The following is a 26,032-nucleotide window of genomic DNA, read 5'->3' as shown; positions in this document are numbered from 1 at the left end:
CCACCAGGGAAGCCCTGGATTTTTTTTTTTAAGAGTCCACAAATAAGTGAGATGATACACTATTTATCTTTCTCTGCTTGACTTGGGGAATTTTTTTTTTCAAAATGATAATAGTTTCACCTTCTTATTGTAAAAATTAAATATCTTTTCTGCTAAAATGTTAGGAAACATAAAATAAAAATTCAGTTTAAAAAAAAAACACTAAAAATCTGAAACATATATAGTTGAGAAAGACCAAGCAATCAGACCACACAGAACTCCTACAAATCAGAAAAGAGAGAGAGAACCCAAAAGAAAAACAGGGAAAAGCATGGAGCAGAAACTTCATGAAAGGGGACAGCCATACCACCAATAAATGTATGGAAAAATCACTAAACCTCATTAGTTACCAGAAAAACAGAAATTAAAACCACAATAAAGGATTCCTATACACCCATCAGGATGGCTTTAAGTGAATATTAAGCTTGGGCAAGGACACGAAGAAACTGGAACTGTCATAGAGTAACTGGGTGGGAATAATTAAGTGGTACAAGCACTCTGGAGAACTGTTAGTTAGGCAGTGTCTACTAATGTTGAACACACACATTCCCAACGACCCCAAAATGTCACTCATAGGACCACTCACTAAAGGACACATAGCAGAATGTTCTCGGCAGCAGCACCCCTGGTAACAGTCCAAAACCGAAGCAACTCAAGTACCCATCAAGAGCAGAACAGGAGGGTGGTGGTATATTCATACCATGGAATATTGTACTGCAATGCGAGTGAGCGATCCAATGATTCACTCAACAGGAATGAATCTCACAAGATAAGCAAAAGAAGCCGGACACATTGGTATATTATGTTTGATTCCATTTACAAAAAAAGGTCAAATGCAGCAACCCTCACCTGTGGTGTCAGAAGTCAGGAGCATGCTCACATATCATGGGGGGTGGATGGTGACCGAGTGGGTATGAGAAAGGGCTTCTGACAATGGTTGTTTTTTTTTTTGGCTGCACCACTCGGCTTGTGGGATCTTAGTTCCCCAGCCAGGGATCGAACCCGGGCCCTCGGCAGTGAAAGCGCAGTGTCCTAAACACTGGACCGCCAGGGACTTCCCCAATGTTCTATTTCTTGATCTGGGGGCCGATTACATGGCTATCTTGACTCTGAAAATTCATTAAGCTGCACACTTATTATTTACATTTATTGTTTGTGCACATTTCTGTTATGTTTCAACAAAAAGTTCCTTAAAGTTACTCACAGTAAATCTCAACCTAAGATAAGCTAGTAATTTTTAAAATTATTTCAGATCCTTTTTCACTGTTATTACAAGATATTGAATATAATGCCCTACGCTATACGGTAGGTCCTTGTTGTTTATCTATTTTATAAATACTAGTGTGTATCTGTTACTCCCAAGCTCCTAATTTATCTCCCCCTCCCCGTTCCCTTTTGGTAACTGTAAGTTTATTTTCAATGTCTGTGAGTCTACTTCTGTCTTGTAAATAAGTTCATTTGTATCATTTTTTTAGATTCCACATAAGTGATATATTGTATTTGGCTTTCTCTTTCTGACTTACTTCACTTAGTATGATAATCTCTAGGTCCATCCACGTTGCTACAAATGGCATTATTTCATTCTTTTTTATGGCTAATATTCCATTGGGTGTGTGTATGTGTGTATACACACACATCTTCTTTACTCATTCATCTGTTGATGGACATTTAGGCTGCTTCCATGTCTTGGCTATTGTAAATAGTGCTGCTATGAACACTGGGGTGCGTATATCTTTTCGAATTAGAGTTTTCATCTTTCCCAGATATATGCCGAGGAGTGGGATTGCTGGATCATATGGTATCTCTATTTTTAGATTTTTAAGGACACTCCATACTGCTCTCTATAGTGGCTACCCTAGTAACTTTTAAATTCAATCATTTCAGAGTTTTCCCTCCTTTCTTGTAATGAGATGTTCCAACAGCCTATTTCATTTAATACATAATGGAGGGACTTCCCTGGTGGCGCAGTGGTTAAGAATCCGCCTGCCAATGCAGGGGACATGGCTTCGAGCTCTTCTCCGGGAAGATCCCACATGCCACAGAGCAGCTTAGCTCGTGCACCACAACTACTGAGCCCGCGTGCCTAGAGCCCGTGCTCCGCAACAAGAGAAGCCACCGCAATGAGAAGCCCGCGCACCGCAACGAAGAGTTGCCCCCGCTCGCCACAACTAGAGGAAGCCCACGTGCAGCAACAAAGACCCAACGTGGCCAAAAATAAATAAATAAAATTAATTTAAAAAATATATATATATATATATAATGGACATCTCTCCATGTCTTTAAATGGAGTGCACACCATCAATTTTATGAATATTTAGATTGCTCCCAATGTTTGTAAAGTTAAGTTTGTTCCAATTTACACTTCCAGGAGTAGTGTCTGAGAGGGAGGAATGAGATTTTACAACACAGAACACATTGTTGCTAAAGGGAAGGGAGGGGAAAGGCTAGGAAATGAACAGGCACATGATAAAGCAGAATGCAAACAATCAAATCATGTAAAATACTCTTTGATACTGACTACATTTGTCTTCGAAAATAAAAGTACAGCTATCTAAAGAGTTAGGTGATAAATTACAATCAAGTTTTTAATCTGGAGTTAAAACCAAGATAATGCCTTACTAAATCAAAGCTGGAGGAAAATGAAAGCAATAAAAATATAATAGCATTTTCAACTCACAGCTTTGATTTTTTTAATGAAATTAAAGCAGGGACTCTGAAAAACAGCCAAAAATTCCAAAGGAAGAAAAGGATAACTGCCTATAGTAAGAATTTTGTACATTCAACGACTGAAAATTTTTGAAAACTTCACTGAAACACTTTCTAACTCGTGTGTCTTGTCATTAATAATCTCTTCCTCCAAAGAAAACCCAACTTTAATATTTTGTATTTATTACTTATTGAGAAACACAAGATAGGAAAATAGCTTCCCACCTTCTAAGGATAAGGGCCTTCATTTCTAAGTGGAAAATACTAGAATCAGTTTTAAAAATAAAATCAAAACCTTTCACTTGCTTTTTTGAGTCTCTCTCCCACCAGCTCACTCCCATCTCATTTGAAATCATACACACATTCTTTCCCAAGTCTGCTTTTTCCCTCTTCTTCCAAAAAGAAGAATTTGTGTACAGTAAAACTTTTTCTCCATCTTCGTTTCATTTTGATATTAATTAAAGCTTTGTATTAATGGGCATTTTCATGTGGCTACAATAATAACTTTAAGGTACTTAAAAAGTTTTCTAAGATAAATTACCCTTAGTTGCTTATGCTATGTGCATTTCATTGTATTTTAATTGATATAAATTACAAAGAATGCACAGCATAACTTTTTAAAAATCTGAGATACTGAATTAATCATAACACTAAATTCCTGATGAATGCCAGGGACCGGAGTTTACTGTAATAGCAAAAGCATTTTTAATTGTGAAACTACAAATCAGCATCTACAACACTTAATGTCTATATGCTTATGTTGCTGTGCTAGCTAATGGAGACTGAAAAAGATAGGAGCATAGCTTACTTGACCTTATCAAAGACACACAGACAGGGAAACTTAAATTTGATATTTAAACGTCATTAGTCAGTAATACTGTAATTTCAGGAAAGCATTAGCAGTAACCATTCAAGCACTTCCCACGGCATAAGGGGCTTCAATTATCAGACATCAAGCATCCCAGTTCTTCTGTGGGAGACACTATCTAATACCAGAAACTGACTACAGCAGGCTAAGATAGCTTGATGTCATTAAGCATCCGATTCTTTTAATTTCGAGACTTCTGAGTCCCTCCCCACCAAGACAACATGATTTTGTCTTGTTTCCCCTGAAGGTTTACCAATAAGGATAGAACATTCCGGCTAAGCAAATGCCAGTGCCTTGGATCCTATAATAGTTTTCTTTTTTAATCGTAAGTGACTAAAGAACTTTGTGATTATGATTTTGCTTCCCAGGTACCTTGACTACAGGAAGAAAACATACTGAACACAGCAAGACAAGTGTTCTGGTTTGGGGGACAGAAATTTTTCGTGTGATGCCATATTAGGCGTCCAGGCTCCAGCTGTCATTCTCAAACCAAGTTTAACATGAGTCCAGCCCTGAAGCATGGATCTAACTCTTACCAATATGATCCATCACAGACTCTGAGCCTGAAAGGCTGAGACACACACCAAGGACTACAACATTCTCAAAGGTAATAAACATCATGCAGTAAGAGATCCAGGTAAATGCCTACCAGCCCTCCCCAGCTGGGCATGACCTTCTGATTCCTGCATAAACCAAGCAAACTGTATTTTCATCTTACCCATTTCTTTACTAAAAGCCCATAATATTCTCCTGCAAGACGGATGGTGTGAAATAATAATAAATATACGTATACTGGTCTCTGCACCCAGTTCCTGACGCTGAGCTCCTAAAACCCTTGTATTTGGGGGTGCTCAGAGAGCCTTTTGTTCTAGTATTTCTAGTTTCTGATACAGAGCTCCTAGGGGCTCTGTCACTTCCTGAGTGATTGGAATATCTGACACCAAGCTCCTACGTCCCCTGGAATTTGGGGGCTGATAAGAACATCTTCTGTTTTAATGAGGTGACTTTTGGTGGGCTTCTAGATGGGGGCTGGTCACAAGAGAGGTTAGAAGCTTGGAATTTTCAGATCTACCCACCATTCTCTGGAGAGGGGAGGGGGCAAGAAATGGAGCTAACAATCCATCATGGCTACAGGATGAAGCCTTCATAAAAATCCCCCTAGCACAGGGTATGGACAGCTTCCAAGTGGGTGAACGTATCTATATGCCAGGAGGGTGGCACCCCCCAACTTCACGGGACAAAAACTCCTGCACTCAGGACACTTCTGGACCTTGCCCTGTGTACCTGACTGTTCATCTGTATCCTTTATCATATCCTTTATCATACCATAAGCTGGTAAACGGACATTTGCATTTCCCTGAGTTCTGTGGCCACTCTAGCAAATTCTCATGTCCAAGGTAGGGGTTACAAGAAAGCTGATTTCTAGCCGGTCAATCAAAAGTACCAGGGATAACCTGGGACTTGGAACTGATGTCTTTCATGGGGTGGGGGGCAGTTTTGTAGGACGAGTCCTTAGCTTGTGGGATCAGAGGCTAACTCCAGATAAACAGAATCAGACCTGAATCCAACTGCAGGACACGCAGCTGGCATCACAGAATTGGTTGGTGTGGGGAAAACCCACACATTTGGTGACCAGAAGTGCAGTAATATGTGTGTACAGAAGACACACAGGAGTGATTTTCCTAGACAGAGGGTCTCCAGTTCCTTTTAGCAATTTTAAGTTAACTCCCTCAGCTGAATGGGTTATTTGGACGCTTTCAAAAAAAAGGTTTTTTTTTAATTTCTCAATGCATTCACCATTGACCAGTAGGTATTTCTTTTAAGAATGAAAAACAAAAGACGTTTGCCTTCTGTGGTGACAACAAAGAAAGAAAATTCACATTTGTATCACACACTCCAGAAATTAACTCACAGGTTCTCAACGGAACTCTACAGGAAAGAAACTGATGAGAAGAAATGAAGGGACCCAGGAGAAACCTTCAGAACCCACAGCAGGGAGGGGAGAAAAGACCATCTGGACACCATAGAACAGACTGAAAACTACTGCACATGACTGAAGAGAACCAAAATTTAGTTTCCATGCTGGTGTGAGGGGCAGTAACAGAGATGGGTGATGCTTGATCATTTTAGAAGTCAACTCAGCTAAGACACTGCAGCAAAACAAGGGAATCTCTGCCATCGTTAATGGAAAATGATAGTTTAACTGCAATTCCAAGTTTCCAACATTATTCAAGAGGAGGCTAATCTTGGCCACCTGATTTCTGTGACCATTTTAGTCTACACTGGAAAGGAAACGTGCAAAGATCAGAGGACCTGCTCCTACACTCTTTCCTGAGAGAAGGGCGCTCACAAGAGAGCTGAATAAAAAATGAAAGTCTGCACTGGAAATGTTGCCCATGAAAATATACCCATTTAATAAACGTACTTTACCCCATTAAATAAGGTAACTACGGGTCCCATGCCAACCATAACTCCACTTGGGTGCAAATACCTGCCAATAATTACAGTAGCTATAGAGTTTCTCTGGAACAGGCTTGTTATTCAAATCATCGTGAAGACTCTATGTCAGACCCCAACACAGTCAGGAAGCAGAACACAAGGTACTCGTCTAGGAGGTGACGCTACCCTTCGTACTGGCACAATGTCTTCTCCCACAGTGTTGAAAGATCGCCTCAACAACTCTTGAAACTCACCTCCTACCACCAGGGACTTAGTAAACACTTGTGAGTTCCTACCTCTTCATCTGGTAAAATACATTGATGTTAGAATTTCAAACACACTGGATTCGCTTACAAGGCGTGATAATGATACTAACTTGTGGTAACTGAAAACTTTATTCCATAATCCCTTTATCTTTCTCCAATTCTCAAAGGATTCTAGATTTAAATTGGCACTCTTCTGCTTTTTCCAGTCTCTGAGGCAAACATGAAACAACTGTCCTCCAATGAGAGTTTAATTTCTCTTCCCCCGGTTTGCCAAAAATGCCATGGGGAAGAATCAAAACAACTAAGCATTTGCTTGAGTTTTTGCCAAGAAATCTTTCCCCCCACTTCCTTGATCATACAAACTCCCTTTAAAAAGAAAACAGAAATCCTCTTCCATGTGAAAACAAAAGTGAACAGAACCATATTTTTGCCTTTTCCAAATGCCTGTTTTATATGTAGAGTCTAACTGGGCCGAACTAGTCCTTCTTTCTGCAACCTCCTAGGAACCTTGATGCTGGCTGCAGCAGGGACCTCACAAGAAGATACATTGAAAGCAATGTTCAGGCAGCAGTAACATAGGACCCAAAGGGATTGCTCTAAAGTTTTCAACAGATTAAACGATGGAATACATCCAAGGGAAGAAAATAAAAGGAAATGGAAATACAGTTACAACTACTGTCAGTGCACCTGTGAAAACCAATACTGCAGGTTTTAGCCAGGGGAACTGGGGTTTTGAATTTCAAATAAAGATCTCCAAAATCTGGCAAGTTACTTAACATGTCTCCACCTTCCTTTCCTTAACTATTAAATATCTAACTCCAGAATATTTTGGAAGACTGTGATGATTTAACACCAAGTGTCAAATAGAAAAAGTGAGTGTGTATAACAGAGAGTGTAAGATAGTGTATCAGAGAGAGAGAACAAGAAAGCTCGAAATGAGTATGACTCACAAAAAAATTTAATCACAAATTAAAATGCTACCGACTATAAGCCTTTTTCATTTAACATTTTATCACATAGAATTCACTCTCTACCCAATATTGTGTAGGCTTCCAGCATGAGCTCACCTCCTCAACCTTCTGCAAGTTAAATACTCCTGGGTTCCCATCGTACTGTGCTCATGCCATTATTATATACATTATGGTACAGGGAGAGGTGTGTGTGTCCCAATACTTGCTAAAGAACTGGCTCCTGGGGGCAGAAATCCTTTCATGGCTCTATACATTCATTATATACCAGTGACTAGTGCACAGTAGGGGATAAATAAATGTCTGTGAGTGAATGAATGAATGAATGAATAAATATATTAATTGTCCCTTTTTTCATCTTCTAAAAGGGGGGGGGGAACCAAACACCTCCTCAAGTGATTTCCATTTCTAACACAGATTACAATAACATAAAGATAAATTTTTCAAGTGGAAATTTCAGTTTGTACACACTGTCAATCACAAAACTGTTTCTATCACCTCGATGTAATACGTACTGGCTGGAACAATGAAGTCTCCGTGTAATTCATAGGTCATCAGCGGCTCTGGAAGACTCCTGTATTATTAAAAGGACAGCTTAGAATTACCAAACAAATACAAATAGGTCACCTCTTTTTGCATTCATTTTTTATAAAAAGATATTAAATATGTCATGCTTTTCTTAATGTGCAAAACTTCCCTAGGAAATACTTTTCATATCCAAAACAATACATCATTCAAACGGATTCCTTTAAGTGTTATCTGCACCATGCACTGTCCAAGCTTAAGCAGCCACAAATCTCTATCAGATCTAAGCACATAGTATTTCATATTTAATCTTGGAAAGTACCTTTATAAACATCTGATTTTATGTATAAAACTCCCTTCCACATACTAACTTATTTAAAGTCAAATATTCTATCCAACCAAATATAAACATATAATTTTGAAAATCACCTCTAGGATATTAACTGAAGATGCCACAAAAAAAAATATGGAAAAGATTAAACAAATTTAAAGTAATCAAGTCCTCTTTTTTTTTTTTAAGATTTTTTTGATGTGGACCATTTTTAAAGTCTTTATGGAATTTGTTACAATACTGTTTCTGTTCTATGCTTTGCTTTGTTTTTGGTTTTGTTTTGGCCATGAGGCATGTGGGATCTTAGCTCCCCGACCAGGTATAGAACCCACACCCCCTGCACTGGAAGGTGAACTCTTAACCACTGGACCACCAGGGAAGTCCCTTCAGTCCTCTTCTCTTACATCTCTATTATAAAAATATGATATCCAATATTGGTGTATGCCTATGAAACAACAGAGAAATGAAATAAAATTGATGACAACTTAAAAAACACCCATATCATTTTAGTTTTCTACAAACAGATTACATAAATGGGAGATTTTTATCCTGTGGTCAAAAGAATGTTACAGTTCAATCAACATTTATACATATCTTAAATTTTAAAAGACCAGATCTCCAGACTCTATAAACACCTAAAGAACACTAAGACAAGTTATCAATCTGTACAGCCCTTCTGGAGGGCAATCTGGCAAGATAAAAGATAAAAACTTTTAAAAGGTTTAAATCACGTAGCCCAGAAATTCCCCTGCAAATGATTTTTTAAAAAGACATCAAAGATACACACACAAAAATATTTTAAACATATGCAAAAGCCAAAAAATACCAGGGATAAAGAACGTCATTTCATATTGATAAAGAGGTCAATTCATCAAGAAGACATAATAATCCTAAATGGTTGTTTGTTTTTTTAACAATCCTAAATGTTAGTGGGTCTAATAACAGGATTTTTAAAATCCAGGAAGCAAAAATGGATGGAACTGCAAGGAGAAACAGACAAATCCACAAACATGGCCAGAGACTTAAATACCTCTCTGTCTCAATAACTGATAGAACACGTAGACAAAATCAGTTAGGATAGAGAAGATTTGACCAAAGCTATCAACCAACTTCACCTGACTGGTACGTCCATCACCTAAATGAAACGCCATCCAAAAGCAATAGAAGACACGTTCTTTCCCAGTGCATATGAAGCATTTATCAAGATAAAGATATTCTGGACCATGAAATAAATCTCCATAAATTTAAAAGGGTTCAATTTATACAGGGTACTTCTCTGATTACAGTAAAAATTAAATTAGAAATCAATAACAGAGCTATCTGGGCTTCCCTGGTGGCGCAGTGGTTGAGAATCTGCCTGCCGATGCAGGGGACACGGGTTCGTGCCCCGGTCCGGGAAGATCCCACATGCCGCGGAGCGGCTGGGCCCGTGAGCCATGGCCACTGAGCCTGCGCGTCCAGAGCCTGTGCTCCGCAACGGGAGAGGCCACAACAGTGAGAGGCCCGCGTACCACACACACAAAAATAATAATAACAGAGATATCTAGAAAACCTCAAAGAAAGGAATATTAGGAAGTATTCTGAATAGAAACAAAAATGAAAATACAACATATCAGAATTTAAGGGATGTTGGTAAAGCAGTATTTGGCAGTAAATTTATACCACTAAGTATCTATGTTAGAAAAAAGAAAGGTCTTAAACTTTCTACCTTAAACAGCCAAAAAGAGAGTAAATTAAACCCAAAATAAGCAGAAAAACAGAAACAAAGATCAGAGAAGTCAATTAAACAGAAAACAAGCAAACAAAAACAGACAAAATAAATAAATCCAAAAACAGGTTCTTTGAAATAATAAAGTTGGTAAGTCTAGCCATAATAATTAGGAAATAAAAGATAGAAAACACAAATCACCAATCAGAAATAATAGAGGTGACTGAAGAATCACTGCAGGTTCTAAAGTATTAAAAAGAAAATAAAATATTATGAAAATATTCATGCCCACAAATTCAACAGTTTAGATGAAATGGACAAATGTCTCAAAAGACACAAACTACTGAGTCTCACTCCAAAAGAAACAGGTAACCTGAGAAATAGGTAACCCATATCAATTAGAGAAAATGAATTTGTAGTTTAAAATCCTGCCAATAAGAAAGCTCTAGGCCCAAATGACTCACTGATAAATTCTACCAAACAGTTAAAAAAGAAATAATACCAATTCTGTGCAAATCCTTCCAGAAAATATAAGAGGGAATATTTTCTAACTCATTCTTTGGTGTCAGCATTTACATTAGTACCAAAATTAAATACATTATAAGATTTAATGTAAATTAACTACATTACAAACCAATATTACTCATGAACATAGATGCAACTATTCTAAATAAAACGTTAGCAACTGGAATTCAACAAGATAAATAAAAGGATAATGCATCATGACCAAGCTGGGTTTATCACAGAAATGTAACTGCCTTAATATTAAAATAAAATAATGCAACTCACCATACTAGCAAACTAAAAAAGAAAAACTGTAAGATCATCTCAATAGACAATTCAGTGGAGAAAGGATAGTTTTTCCTACAAATGGTACTGAAACAACTGGACATCCATATTCAAAACCGAACTTGGATCCATATTCTATATCTTACACAACAACTAACTTAAAATAGATCATAGATGTAAGTGTAAAACCTAAAACTATAAAACTTTTAGAAGACAACATAAAATCTTTGTGACTTTGGATTAGGCAAAAGCACAATCCATAAAGTACAGTCCATAAAAACTAGTAAATTCAACTTCATCAAAATTTTTAAATGCTCTTTGCAAGGCACTTTTAAGGGAATGAAAATACAAGCCAGGAAGCCAGGAAGAAAACATCTGCAAAGCACATTATCTAAAGACTTGTATCCGAAATATCAAGATTTGGCAAGGATGTAAAGGAAATGGAACTCTTGTACATCCTAAGTGGAAATGTAATGAAATACAACCACTTTGGAAAAAAGTTTGTCCATTTCCCCAAAAGTTAAACATACACCTATTGTACAATCCAGGCATTACACTCTTAGGATGTACCCAAGAGGAATGAAAGCCTATGTTCACTCAAAGATTTGTACACAAAGGTTTTTACTAGCTTTATTTATAATAGCCAAAAGCTACAAACAACCCAAATATTTATTAACAGGTAAATGGATAAAACAGAAATTTGTGGTGTATCCATAAAATGGAACACTAGTTAGCATCAAGAAGGAATGAACTATCGGTCCTTGCTACAACACGGCTGAATCTGTAACTATACTGACTGAAAGAACCCAGATTTTAAAAAGTACTTGCTATGTTACTCCATTTATATGAAATTATAGGAAGTGAAAATTAATGTATAGTGACAGAAAGCAGACCAGTGGTTTGCCCAGGGATGAGGGAATGAGAAGAGAAAAGTGAGAGGGAGTTCAAAGGGGCTTGAGGCAACTCTGGGGGTGATGGGAGGGTTCAGCCGCTTGATTTTGGTGATGGCTTCACAGATGTACACACACATCAAACTTATCAAAATGTATACTATAAATATTTGCAGTTTATTGTACGTCAGTTACACGTCAATAAAACTTTAACAAAATAGATGGAAAAACATATTTACAGATTATGTTCCCTATGTACAATTTTTTATTGAACAAATTTCACTTGGAACATTGGATAAGTTTAAGGTGTACAGCCTGTTATTTTGGTAATTTATATATTGTGATATCACCGATGTATCAATATTGATCACATTACATAATTATAGTGTACTATTATTGTCTACATTTATTATACTGTACCTTAGATCTCTAGGGTCTATTTACTACTCATTACAAGTTTGTACCCTTATACACCATCAATCTTATCCCTCTACCATCCCCTAGTAGCCACCATTTTATTTTCCATACAGTGTTTGATGCTGCAGGACACACACATGCGTGCACATGTGCATGAAATGACAGCTATAGAGGCTGAAACTAAAACTTAAAAAGCACTAGTGAAGAAAAAACTGTTCTTTTATTTCCTCTCTCCCTCCCCTTCATCCCCTACATTCTCATTTAGAGAAGAAAAATAAAATGAATTACACCACAAACTAAATAAAGAAAAAGAAGAGGCAATCAGAAGGAAACCTTTGGTTTTGTTTCAAAGCTCGGACAAGGGAAGTAGCAATGAAGGAAAATGCTAATCTGTCAGAGAAGGAAAGTTAAAAGGTTTCGAAAAGAAAGGGGGAAAAATGAGAACACTCAGGAATCCCATAGAGAACATTTCTTTTCCAATAAAAATGAATTTGTATCTAGGTATCTTCTACTTGCTGCTTATATCATTGCTGTATGTCTAGCCAGGCAATGCAGCATTAAAAAGTAAGTATTAAGTATTGTTAATGTTGGGGAAGCAGTAATAAAATGACACGTTTCCCATACAAAATTCATCATATTGAGTCATCATACCTGTTGGCTTCTCACCCAACATGAGCTACCTCTCACTGGGATCTGTCTAGGGGTATAAAGCATAATATTTACTAAGATGGCATTTTCTTCCCCAGAAGTCCCATTCTCAATTCCAGGCTTAGAAGTTTCTTCCAGGTAAAATCATTTTACTACAAACCTCTCAAAAGAGCTCATCTCTCCCCTGACAATGGGAAAAGGCTGACATGAACACATGACTGGAAATCAAAATTATGGTAGGAATAGATGGGAAATCAACCAGAGGGCTGGTATCCAACCCTCATTTTAGTTTAAAAAAAAAAAAGAACAATAACTTTGCCTCAAGGCAGAAGAAGAAAACGGGAGACGCCATACATGTGTCTACTGCACATCTTTTTCTATCTCCCAGTCCCTGGAGGCTTTGCTCCTTATTTTAGTTTAGTGTTTGCTGGGGGACGGAGTGGGGGATGGGAAAGTTTGGCTATTTCCCTTCTTTTGTTTCCAACCTCTGATCCAATATTTGCAGCGAAAAGAATTCAAGAGCAACAACTTCTTTGGTGAGAAAAGCTATATTCAGCTTCGTGTCATAGTGCCATAAGTGACCCAGGCAGGCTGGCTCCAGAGCCCACGCTCCAAACCACCACACTGTATTACCTCTTGTGATAAAAGAAACACCCTTGCTTGACCGTAACCAGGTAGCCAAAATGAAGGTAAAATAACCCTCAGTTTTCTCCTATTTGGTGCATCACCAGAAAACTTATTAATTAAATCCTAATTACTGCATCTTCAGTTGCTAAAAATAACATAGGGAAAAAGAACAGCAACCTAACTTTCAAATCTCCCAAGGCATCTGCCATTTGATGATAATCATTTTATCACCTTCAGGCAGCCTGTGTACATTGTTAGGAGTGAAGTTATACAATAATAGCATCTCCTAATGTTCTTCTGTAGGCAACGTTTGCTTAGAAGTGAAATTCAATAGGATGGTCTTCCCTGGTGGCGCAGTGGTTGAGAGTCCGCCTGCCGATGCAGGGGACACGGGTTCGTGCCCCGGTCGGGGAAGATCCCACATGCCGCCGAGCGGCTGGGCCCATGAGCCATGGCCACCGAGCGTGTGCGTCCGGAGACTGTGCTCCGCCAACGGGAGAGGCCACAACAGTGAGAGGCCCGCGTAACGCAAAAAAAAAAGTGAAATTCAATAGGATGAAGCAATGTAAATAGAAAAAAAAAAAAAAAGACAGAAAAAGTAACACAAGACCAGGGACAAGAAGGAACTAACTTCAGAGAGTATCAAGAACTAGAAAGAAACTACATGTATTGAAGAAAAAGATCCTCTAGTTTATTAAACTAATTCCCCCAACAAGGGAAGAAAGAATCATGTGAAGCAGGAAAAAAAAAAAAAAAAAAAAAAACATGCAATTTACTAGAAAAGAACTGGATTTTTGCCCTTAGCTTCCAACCAATAACCAAATCATTTTGAACTGTACTAGGCATAAGTTTACCAAACAGTAAACTGGGTTTGAAGCTACCTCCTGGCAAGGCACCATCCTCTGCTGGTCAGATGAACAGAGGACATTTATTTTATTTTTATATCCTTCACCCATTATGTCCTTCATCCGTCTAATAGAGGCTTTCACAACCTCAGCACTACTGATATTTTGGACATCTGGGGACAGGGGAGGGCCGTCTCGCACACTGCAGATGTTCAGCAGTCCATCCCTGGTCTCCACGCATTAGATGCCAGCAGCACCCCTCTTCAGCGATCCTGCCAACCAAAAAAGTCTCCCAATATTGCCAAAGAGCCCTGGAGTAGGGCTGGAGGGAACCAAAATCATCCGCAGTTTAGAACCTCTGCTCTCGTATTTGAGTGACAGAGTTAGATCTAGAGGCTGAGACACTGCAATGAACAAACCACATAAGATGTCAATATCATCAGGAAGCGTACACTCCAATCCCAGGGTTGGGGCTAATGAGATATTACCATAATCCTCACCTAAACCAGTTAGTCACTACCAGTGGCAAACTAAACATAAGCACATAGATTTAGCCTTCATTTTACCCCTTTCTAGAACAGGGATAATAGTAAGGTCGTCCCTCAGCATAAGCAGGGGATTGGTTCCAGGACCCACTTTGGACATCAAAATCTGCAGATGCTCAAGTCCTACACTCTGGCCTGAGTTTCCACAGATTCAACCAACTGTGGACTGTAAACATCCTACACCATCCGCACGGTTGGTTTAATCCATGAATGTGGGACCAACCTGTGGATACAGAGAACTGACTGTACTTAATAGGTTAAGAAAAAAAATCTCAAACAGTGGCTAAAAACATCTTTGGGAGTTGAGGAAGATGGCGGAAGGGTAAGACACAGAGATCACCTTCCTCCCCACAGATACATCAAAAATACATCTACACGTGGAACTGCTCCTATAGAAAGAACACTTACTGAACGCTCAGACCTCCCAAAAGGCAAGAAACTCCCCATGTACCTGGGTAGGGCAAAAGAAAAAACAGAGACAAAGAATAGGGATGGGACCTGCGCCAGTGGGAGGGAGCCGTGAAGGAGGAAAGGTTTCCACACACTAGAAAGCCCCTTCATGGGCGGAGACTGTGGGTGGCAGAGGGAGGAAGCTTCGAAGCCACAGAGGAGAGCGCAGTAACAGGGGTGTGGAGGGCAAAGCAGGGAGATTCCTGCACAGAGGATCGGTGCTGACCAGCACTCACCAGCCCGAGAGGCTTGTCTGCTCACCCGCCAGGGCAGGCGGCGGCTGGGAGCTGAGGCTCGGGCTTCAGTCAGATGCCTGGAGAGGACTGGCGGTGGCTGCGTGAACAAAGCCCCAAGTGGGCTAGTGCACCACGGCTAGCTGGGAGGGAGTTCAGGAAAACGTCTGGACCTGCCGAAGAGGCAAGAGACCATTGTTTCCTGGTGCGCGAGGAGAGGGGATTCAGAGCACCACCTAAACGAGCTACAGAGATGGGCGGGAGCCGTGGCAATCGGCGCGGACCCCAGAGACGGGCATGAGATGCTAAGGCGGCTGCTGCAGCCACCAAGAAGCCTGTGTGCGAGCACAGGTCACTGTCCACACCTCCCCTCCCCGGAGTCTGTGCAGCCCGCCCCTGCCAAGGTCCCATGATGCAAGGACAGCTGCAGGGACAACTTCCCCAGGAGAACACGCAGCACGCCTTAAGCTGCTGCAACGTCACTCCGGCCTCTGCCGCCCCAGGCTCACCCCACATCTGTACCCCTCCTTTCCCCTGGCTTGAGTGAGCCAGAGCCGCCAAATCAGCTGCTCCTTTAACCCCGTCCTGTCTGAGTGAAGAACAGACACCCTCAGGCGACCTACACGCAGAGGCGGGGCCAAATCCAAAGGTGAACCCCAGGAGCTGTGCAAACAAAGAAGAGAAGGGGAAATCTCTCCCAGCAGCCTCAGAAGCAGCGGATTAAAGCTCCACAATCAACTTGATGTACCCTGCATCTGTAGAATATCTGAATAGACAACGAATCAGCCCAAACTGAAGAGGTGGGCTTTGGGAGCAACTATATTTTTTTTTTTCGCTTTTTCCCTTTTTGTGTGTGTGTATGTGTATGCTTCTTTGTGTTATTTTGTCTGTATAGCTTTGCTTTCACCATTTGTCCTAGGGTTCTGTCCGTCTCTTTCTTTTTTTTTCTTACTTTATAAAAATTATTTTTCTTAATTATTTTTTATTTTAATAACTTTTATATTACTTAATTTTAATTTATTTTATCCTCTTTCTTTCTTTCTTTCTTTCTGCTTTTTCTCCCTTTTATTCTGAGCCATGTGGATGAAAGACTCTTGGTGTTCCAGCCAGGAGTCAATGTTGTGCCTCTGAGGTGGGAGAGCCAACTTCAAGACACTGGTCCACAAGAGACCTCCCAGCTCCACCTAATAGCAAATGGCGAAAATCTCCCAGAGGTCTCCATCTCAAAACCAAGACCCAGCTTCATTCAATGACCAGCAAGTTACAGTGTTGGACACCCTATGCCAAACAACTATCAAGACAGGAACACAACCCCAACCATTAGCAGACAGGCTGCTTAAAATCATAATAAGACGAAGACACCCCAAGACAGAGATCAGACGTGGACCTGCCCACCAGAAAGACAAGATCCAGCCTCATCCACCAGAACACAAGCACCAGTCCCCTCCACCAGGAAGCCTACACAACGCACTGAACCAACAACCTTAGCCACTGGGGACAGACACCAAAAACAACGGGAACTATGAACCTGCAGCCTACAAAAAGGAGAACCCAAACACAGTAAGATAAGCAAAATGAGAAGACAGAAAAACACACAGCAGATGAAGGAGCAAGGTAAAAATCCACCAGCCCTAACAAATGAAGAGGAAATAGGAAATCTACCTGAAAAAGAACTCAGAATAATGATAGTAAACATGATCCAAAATCTTGGAAAAGGAATAGAGAAACTGCAAGAAACATTTAACAAGGACCTAGAAGAACTAAAGAGGAAACAAGCAACGATGAACAACACAATAAATGAAATTAAAAATACTCTAGAAGGGCTCAATAGCAAAATAACTGAGGTACAGGAACAGATAAGTGACCTGGAAGATAAAATACTGGAAATAACTACTGCAGAGCAGAATAAAGAATGAAAAGAACTGAGGACAGTCTCAGAGACCTCCGGGACAACATTAAATGCACCAACGTTCGAATTATAGGGGTCCCAGAAGAAGAAGAGAAAAAGAAAGGGACTGAGAAAATATTTGAAGAGATTATAGTTGAAAACTTCTCTAATATGGGAAAGGAAATAATTAATCAACTCCAGGAAGCACAGAGTCCCATACAGGATAAATACAAGGAGAAACACGCCACATACTCATTAATCAAACGTCAAAAATTAAACACAAAGAAAACATATTAAAAGCAGCAAGGGGGCTTCCCTGGTGGCACAGTGGTTGAGAATCTGCCTGCTAAGGCAGGGGACACTGGGAAGATCCCTGGTGTGGGAAGATCCCACATACCGTGGAGCAACTAGGCCTGTGAGCCACACTACTGAGCCTGCACGTCTGGAGCCTGTGCTGCACAACAAGAGAGGCCGCAATAATGAGAGGGCCACACACCGTGATGAAGAGTGGCCCCCGCGTGCCACAACTGGAGAAAGCCCTCGAACAGAAACGAAGACCCAACACAGTCAAAACTTAATTAATTAATTAATTAAAATAAAAAGCAGCAAGGAAAAACAACAAATAACACACAAGGGAATCCCCATAAGGTTAACAGCTGATGTTTCAGCAGAAACTCTGCAAGCCAGAAGGGAGTGGCAGGACATATTTAAAGTGATGAAGGAGAAAAACCTACAACCAAGATTACTCTACCCAGCAAGGATCTCATTCAGATTTGATGGAGAAATTAAAACCTTTACAAACAAGCAAAAGCTGAGAAACTCAGCCTCACCAAACCAGCTTTACAACAAATGCTAAATGAACTTCCCTAGGCAGGAAACACAAGAGAAGGAAAAGACCTACAAAAACAACCCCAAAACAATTAAGAAAATAGTAATAGGAACATACATATCGATAATTACCTTAAATGTAAATGGGTTAAATGCTCCAACCAAAAGACACAGACTGGCTGAATGGATCCAAAAACAAAACCCGTGTATATGCTGTCTACAAGAAACCCACCTCAGACCTAGGGACACATACAGACTGAAACTGAGGGGATGGAAAAAGATATTCCATGCAAATGAAAAGCAAAAGAACACTGGAGTAGTAATTCTCATATCGAGCAAAACAGACTTTAAAATAAAGACTATTAAAAGAGACAAAAAAAGACACTACTTAATGATCAAGGGATCAATCCAAGAAGAAGATATAACAATTGTAAATATTTATGCACCCAACATAGAAGCACCTCAGTACATAAGGCAAATGCTAACAGCCATAAAAGGGAAAATCGACAGTAACACAATCATAGTAGGGGACTTTAACACCCCACTTTCACCAATGGACAGATCATCCAAAATGAAAATAAAAAAGGAAACACAAGCTTTAAATGATACATTACACAAGATGGACTTAATTGATATTTATAGGACATTCCATCCAAAAACAACAGAACACACTTTCTTCTCAAGTGCTCATGGAACATCCTCCAGGATAGATCATATCTTGGGTCATAAATCAAGCCATGGTAAATTTAAGAAAACTGAAATCTTATCAAGTATCTTTTCCAACAAGAATGCTATGAGACTAGATATTAATTACAGGAAAAAAAATCTCTAAAAAATACAAACACACAGAGGCTAAGAAATACACTACTAAATAACCAAGAGATTACTGAAGAAATCAGAGGAAATCAAAAAATACCTAGAAACAAATGACAATGAAAACACAATGGCCCAAAACCTATGGGATGCAGCAAAAGCAGTTCTAAGAGGGAAGTTTAGTGCAATACAATCCTACCTTAAGAAACAGGGGGCTTCCCTGGTGGCGCAGTGGTTGAGAGTCTGCCTGCCAATGCAGGGGACATGGGTTCGTGCCCCAGTCTGGGAAGAGCCCACATGCCATGGAGCAGCTGGGCCCATGAGCCATGGCTGCTGAGCCTGCGCGTCCCGAGCCTGTGCTCCGCAAAGGGAGAGACCCGCGTACAGCAAAAAAAAAAAACAAAACAGGAAACATCTCAAATAAACAACCTAACCTTGCACCTAAAGAAATTAGAGAAAGAAGAAGAAAAAATCCCCCAAAGTTAGCAGAAGGAAAGAAATCATAAAGATCAGATCAGAAATAAATGAAAACGAAATGACAGCAAAGATCAATAAAACTAAAAGCTGGTTCTTTGAGAAGATAAACAAAATTGATAAACCATTAGCCACACTCCTCAAGAAAAAAAGGGAGAAGACTCAAATTAATAGAATTAGAAATGAAAAAGGAGAAGTAACAACTGACACTGCAGAAATACAAAGGATAATGAGAGATTACTACAAGCCACTCTATGCCAATAAAATGGACAACCTGGAAGAAATGGACAATTCTTAGAAATGCACAATGTTCCAAGACTGAACCAGGAAGAAATAGAAAATATGAACAGACAAACCACAAGCACTGAAATTAAAACTGTGATTAAAAATCTTCCAACAAACAAAAGCCCAGGACCAGATGGCTTCACAGGCGAATTCTCTCAAACATTTAGAGAAGAGCTAACACCTATCCTTCTCAAACTCTTCCAAAATATAGCAGAGGGAGGAACACTCCCAAACACATTCTATGAGGCCACCATCACCCTGACACCAAAACCAGACAAATATGTCACAAAAACAGAAAACTACAGGCCAATATCACTGATGAACATAGATGCAAAAATCCTCAGCAAAATACTAGCAAACAGAATCCAACAGCACATTAAAAGGATCATACATGATGACCAAGTGGGGTTTATCCCAGGAATGCAAGGATTCTTCAATATACGCAAATCAATCAACGTGATGCACCATATTAACAAATTGAAGGAGAAAAACCATATGATCATCTCAATAGACGCAGAAAAAGCTTTTGACAAAATTCAACACCCATTTATGATAAAAACCCTGCAGAAAGTAGGCATAGAGGGAACTTTCCTCAACAAAATAAAGGCCATATATGACAAACCCACAGCCAACATTGTCCTCAATGGTGAAAAACTGAAACCATTTCCACTAAGATCAGAAATAAGACAAGGTTGCCCACTCTCACCACTCTTATTCAACATAGTTTTGGAAGTCTTAGCCAGAGAAGAAAAAGAAATAAAACGAATCCAAATCGGAAAAGAAGTAAAGCTGTCACTGTTTGCAGATGACATGATACTATACATAGAGAATCCTAAAGATGCTATCAGAAAACTACTAGAGCTAATCAATGAATTTGGTAAAGTAGCAGGATACAAAATTAATGCACAGAAATCTCTGGCATTCTTATACACCAATGATGAAAAATCTGAAAGTGAAATTAAGAAAACACTCCCATTTACTACTGCAACAAAAAGAATAAAATATCTAAGAATAAACCTACCTAAGGAGACAAAAGACCTGTATGCAGAAAATTATAAGACACTGATGAAAGAAATTAAAGATGATACAAAGAGATGGAGAGATATACCATGTTCTTGGATTAGAAGAATCAACATTGTGAAAATGACTCTACTACCCAAAGCAATCTACAGATTCAATGCAATCCCTATCAAACTACCACTGGCATTTTTCACAGAACTAGAACAAATTTCACAATTTGTATGGAAACACAAAAGACCCTGAATAGCCAAAGCAATCTTGAGAACAAAAAATGGAGCTGGAGGAATCAGGCTCCCTGACTTCAGACTATACTACAAAGCTACAGTAATCAAGATAGTATGGTACTGGCACAAAAACAGAAATATAGATCAATGGAATAGGATAGAAAGCCCAGAGATAAACCCACACACATATGGTCACCTTATCTTTGATAAAAGAGGCAAGAATATAGAGTAGAGAAAAGACAGCCTCTTCAATAAGTGGTGCTGGGAAAACCGGACAGGTACCTGTAAAAGTATGAGATTAGAACACTCCCTAACACCATACACAAAAATAAACTGAAAATGGATTAAAGACCTAAATGTAAGGCCAGACACTATCAAACTCTTAGAGGAAAACATAGACAGAACACTTTATGACATAAGTCACAGCAAGATCCTTTTTGACCCACCTCCTAGAGAAATTGAAATAAAAACAAAAATAAACAAATGAGACCTCATGAAACTTAAAAGGTTTTGCACAGCAAAGGAAACCATAAACAAGACCAAAAGACAACCCTCAGAATGGGAGAAAATATTTTCAAATGAAGCAACTGACAAAGGATTAATCTCCAAAATTTACAAGCTGCTTATTCGGCTCAATAACAAAAAAACAAGCAACCCAATCCAAAACTGGGCAGAAGACCTAAACAGACATTTCTTCAAAGAACATATACAGATTGCCAACAAACACATGAAAAAATGCTCAACATCATTAATCATTAGAGAAATGCAAATCAAAACTACAATGAGATATCATCTCACACCGGTCAGAATGGCCATCATCAAAAAATCTACAAACAATAAATGCTGGAGAGGGTGAGGAGAAAAGGGAACACTCTTGCACTGTTGGTGGGAATGTAACTTGATACAGCCACTCTGAAGAACAGTATGGAGGTTCCTTAAAAAACTAAAAATAGAACTACCGTATCACCCAGCAATCCCACTACTGGGCATATACCCTGAGAAAACCATAATTCAAAAAGAGTCATGTGGGCTTCCCTGGTGGCGCAGTGCTTGAGAGTCCCCCTGCCGACGTGGGGGACGCGGGTTTGTGCCATGGTCCAGGAGGATTCCCACGTGCCGCGGAGAGGCTGGGCCCGTAAGCCATGGCCGCTGAGCCTGCGCGTCCGGAGCCTGTGCTCTGCAGCAGGAGAGGCCACAGCAGTGAGAGGCCCACGTACCACCAAACAAAAAGGAAAAAAAAGAGTCATGTACCACAATGTTCATCGCAGCTCTATTTACAATAGCCAGGACATGGGAGCAACCTAAGTTTCCACTGACAGATGAGTGGATAAAGAAGATGTGGCACATATATACAATGGAATATGACTCAGCCATAAAAAGAAACAAAACTGAGTTATTTGTAGTGAGGTGGATGGAACTAGAGTCTGTCATACAGTGAAGTAAGTCAGAAAGAGAAAAACAAATACCATATGCTAATACATATATATGGAATCTAAGAAAAAAAAAAAAGGTCATGAAGTACCTAGGGGTAAGATGGGAATAAAGACACAGACCTACTAGAGCATGGACTTGAGGATATGGGGAGGGGGAAGGGTAAGCTGTGACAAAGGGAGAGAGTGGCATGGACATATATACACTACCAAACGTAAAATAGATAGCTAGTGGGAAGCAACCTCAAAGCACAGGAAGATCAGCTAGGTGGTCTGTGACCACCTAGAGGGGTGGGATAGGGAGGGGGGGGGGGATAGGGAGGGAGATGCAAGAGGGCATAGATATGGGAACATATGTATATGTATAACTGATTCACTTTGTTATAAAGCAGAAACCAACACACCATTGTAAACAATTATACTCCAATAAAGATGTTTAAAAAATTTTAAAAAAACATCTTCTTTAAATAAAATACTTGAAAATAGGTAACACACACCTGAACCCACTGATAAATGTTAATTTCATTAATAAGTGGGCCAAATGGACATCGGCCTCCTGAGGTAATAACACAACAGGAAGAATATAGCACTGCTATGATGTATTCTTGCAATAAACAAACAAACAAAAGCCGAATCTGAGTCTACCAAAGCCTATAGATTTAACTATTAGCTTACAGGAAACATGACAGATAACAGAGAAACCTGAGGATACCCCCAGCCATATCTAAAATGTGGAAAATTCTATTTTGAAAAATGACTCAGGTTCATCAACAAATTACACGCTGGGGGGGCAGGGTAGAGGGAGGGGACTGCCCAAATGAAAAACGACTTAAAACATATCAACCAAATGAAATGTGCTGACACTGTTGAAATCCTACAGGAATTAAAACAAAGATTAAAATATATTTTTGAAAAAAAAATCTATAAAAATGGAACACAGATTGAGTACTGGATCGTATGCATTTTGTTAGGTATGATAATTATATTCTTTTTGTCTTTTCTATAACATCCTTTTTTGTAAGTCCTTATCTTTTTTGAGATATCCACGCAAGTATTTATGAGTGCAGCAATACGTTTTAGAAAATCTTTAAAGTATTATTCCAAACAGTGGCGGTAGAGTGACTAATGAAACAAGAAGTGTCAAATGTTGAAAACCGAAGAACAGGATAATAGGGCCATGAGGAGTCATTATACTCATCTCTCCGCTTGTATAAATTTGAAATTTTTAAAACATACACATTTTTTAAAACACAAAATATGTGATATAAATTGATTCTAATGTGCTTGTTGGAACCTAAATAGTATTTACCTGAAAATCAATCCTGTGTGTTGGTTAAAAAGAACTGATGATGGGGGAGCAGTGCCATTTGTGTGCCAGACAAAAAGCAAAGTCCCCAGCGGACCCATAGCCTAAGAATTACAGTCATGACTGTTTTCCATTCCTTTACTCCGTATACTTGTCCTTCATCTAACCACCTCAAGCTTTGTGATCATTCATTTCCTTTCTTTTCTCATGAAAGGTGAATGCTCAAAAAAATGGTGAAGCTTTTCAAACTCTAATCCTAGATACTTCCTATAGTAAATGTAAAACTCAAAGTTTATCTTTAGAAAAAAAAAAAAAAACCTCATCAAGTAAACTTCTTTTCAAATCGCTCTGTATCTATATGTCATCATTATAAGCCTTGAAGTTTACACGGTTTACACTTAAACTAAAAAATCTTCTTTTTTAGCCCACCACATAAAGAAAAGATTCAATGAATGTAATAAACAGCCTTCTTCCTTACTGTTTCAGCATTTAATTCCAAAAACTCACATCCACAACAGACTCTATTTCAAAACCCAAGTCTATTCCAGTTCTGTTCTGTTGCAATTTATCTACCAACTGATGTTCACTGACTATGTCCCACACTCCTGGGACATCCTTAGGTACCTCATAAATGTTCTCCTTTCTCATAAGCTTTGACTTTTGAGATGCATGTTCAGAGTCTGCATTTGCTGTGTGTTAAACATCCAAACAGTCCGCTCTTCCCCCGCCCCGCTACCAAGAGGAGCTCACCTCAAATACTGTTTCAGGGCACTCGTTATTGTCTTCACTTCCCAATCTATAGAATTCTCCAGGTCCACCTCATTGCAGGTTTTCACATCTGGTGAGCAAGCAAGGAAGAAAAAAATAATTCAAACCTTGATCCAATGGCTCATTTTTAAACAGCCAAACCACAAATATTGAATTCTGTGGTTTCCTATAAAAACATTACATATAAGTTCTTATCCTATTATGAGCCATATTCTTTTATCAGACATTTCTAGCACTTCAGAAAATCTGTAGTGAAGATCGAAGTAAAAGGATAAGGGTTGGGCTTCCCTGGTGGCGCAGTGGTTGAGAATCCGCCTGCCGATGCAGGGGTCACGGGTTCGTGCCCTGGTCCGGGAAGATCCCACATGTCGCGGAGCAACTAAGCCCGTGAGCCATGGCCGCTAGGCCTGCGCGTCCGGAGCCTGTGCTCCGCAACGGGAGAGGCCACAGCAGTGAGAGGCCCGCGTACCGCAAAAAAAAAAAAAAAAAAAAAAAAAAAAGGATAAGGGTTGGGCTGGGAGTAGGGGAGAAATGGACAGAGCATTTAAATATTCACAACTGCAAAGCATGTACAGCTATTATTATTACTACTACTACTATTATTATAAGGTACTACTCAGTAGCCATGGCTTACAGCATGTGGCACTTTGCAGTGTCTATATATCTGAACTTGTTTCAGATGGCATGACTGCTATTACACTGTGTTATGACAGGGGAAACAGGCAGTACCCTTAATGGCAATATTCCTATTAGAAGAACAAGAAGTCAGTGGGGGAAAAGGATGGTAAGCCTGGTCCCACACTTCTAAGGTTCATACTCATCATATTATCTTTCTGAAGACGAATACATGATCAACAAAAACAGAAATGACACATAAACTTAATTAAAAAGTCTTTCGTGGGTAATCTTTCACATTAACGTTACAATCTATACACTCATCCAAGATTTACTAGAAGCCTCTATGTAACACTTCTGACATTCACTCTAAATTAGTTTTCTTTGTCCTAAAAGTACATTGATGATGCATTTCTTACAAATGCCCTTTCAAATATCTAGTAAACTCTAAAGAAGATCTAAAACTGGCACTAAGAAAAAGAAGAGGGCTTCCCTGGTGGCGCAGTGGTTGAGAGTCCACCTGCCGATGCAGGGGACACGGGTTCATGCCCCGGTCCGGGAAGATCCCACGTGCCGCGGAGCGGCTGGGCCCGTGAGCCATGGCCGCTGAGCCTGCGCGTCCGGAGCCTGTGCTCCGCAACGGGAGAGGCCACGACATCAGTGAGGGGCCCGCGTACCGCAAAAAAAAAAAAAAAAAATTAAAGAAAAAGAAGAAAAAGAGTTGAAGGAGGAGGAGGAGGAGGAGGGCAGCGCAATCAATTCTGAAAAGGAAAAAGTCAACCCTGGTTGAAATAAAAGGAAAGGATGGTGGGAAAGGCAAGCATTCTGAGTGTGGTGGCATCTCCGAGCCTTGTAAGGCTGGGCTATTGCACTTGGCTGTGACCTGGCAGCAGGGAGGAAAATGCAGCAAGGGACACACACCTGGGCTTCAATCCCGCCTCAACCGTGACCAGCCTCACCACGCCAACAAGTCAGTCCCAAACCTCTCTGAACTTCAGCTCTTCATGTGCACGATGGAGATAACATTACCGCTCTCCTGGAACTACTGAGAGCATCAAAGCAAATCAGGAATGTATGCAGATTTCCA

At 39.7% G+C, this 26,032-nt stretch overlaps 1 protein-coding gene across 20 annotated transcripts in view; it reads right to left on the bottom strand.

Moving 5' to 3' along the window:
* The window catches only part of ARHGAP10 (Rho GTPase activating protein 10), a 329,300-nt gene that overhangs the window by 104,582 nt on the left and 198,686 nt on the right, over positions 1–26,032 (bottom strand). For all 20 annotated transcript variants that reach the window (XR_010840991.1, XR_010840990.1, XR_010840993.1 and 17 more), the window contains 2 exons: positions 24,313–24,400; positions 7,802–7,860 (listed from right to left, as the gene is read on the bottom strand). Coding sequence is in view for 16 of the 20 variants with exons in the window: in XM_067035620.1 (XP_066891721.1) it covers positions 7,802–7,860; positions 24,313–24,400 (147 nt within the window). In the remaining 4 variants the exon portion in view is untranslated. The remainder of the gene's footprint in view (positions 1–7,801; positions 7,861–24,312; positions 24,401–26,032) is intronic.

The sequence above is a fragment of the Kogia breviceps genome, chromosome 6 (genome assembly GCF_026419965.1).
Source record: "Kogia breviceps isolate mKogBre1 chromosome 6, mKogBre1 haplotype 1, whole genome shotgun sequence".
NCBI classification, from domain to species: Eukaryota; Metazoa; Chordata; class Mammalia; order Artiodactyla; family Physeteridae; genus Kogia; species Kogia breviceps.
The sequence above is the reverse complement of the archived record's forward strand: the minus strand, read 5'-3'. Positions and strand labels throughout refer to the sequence as shown.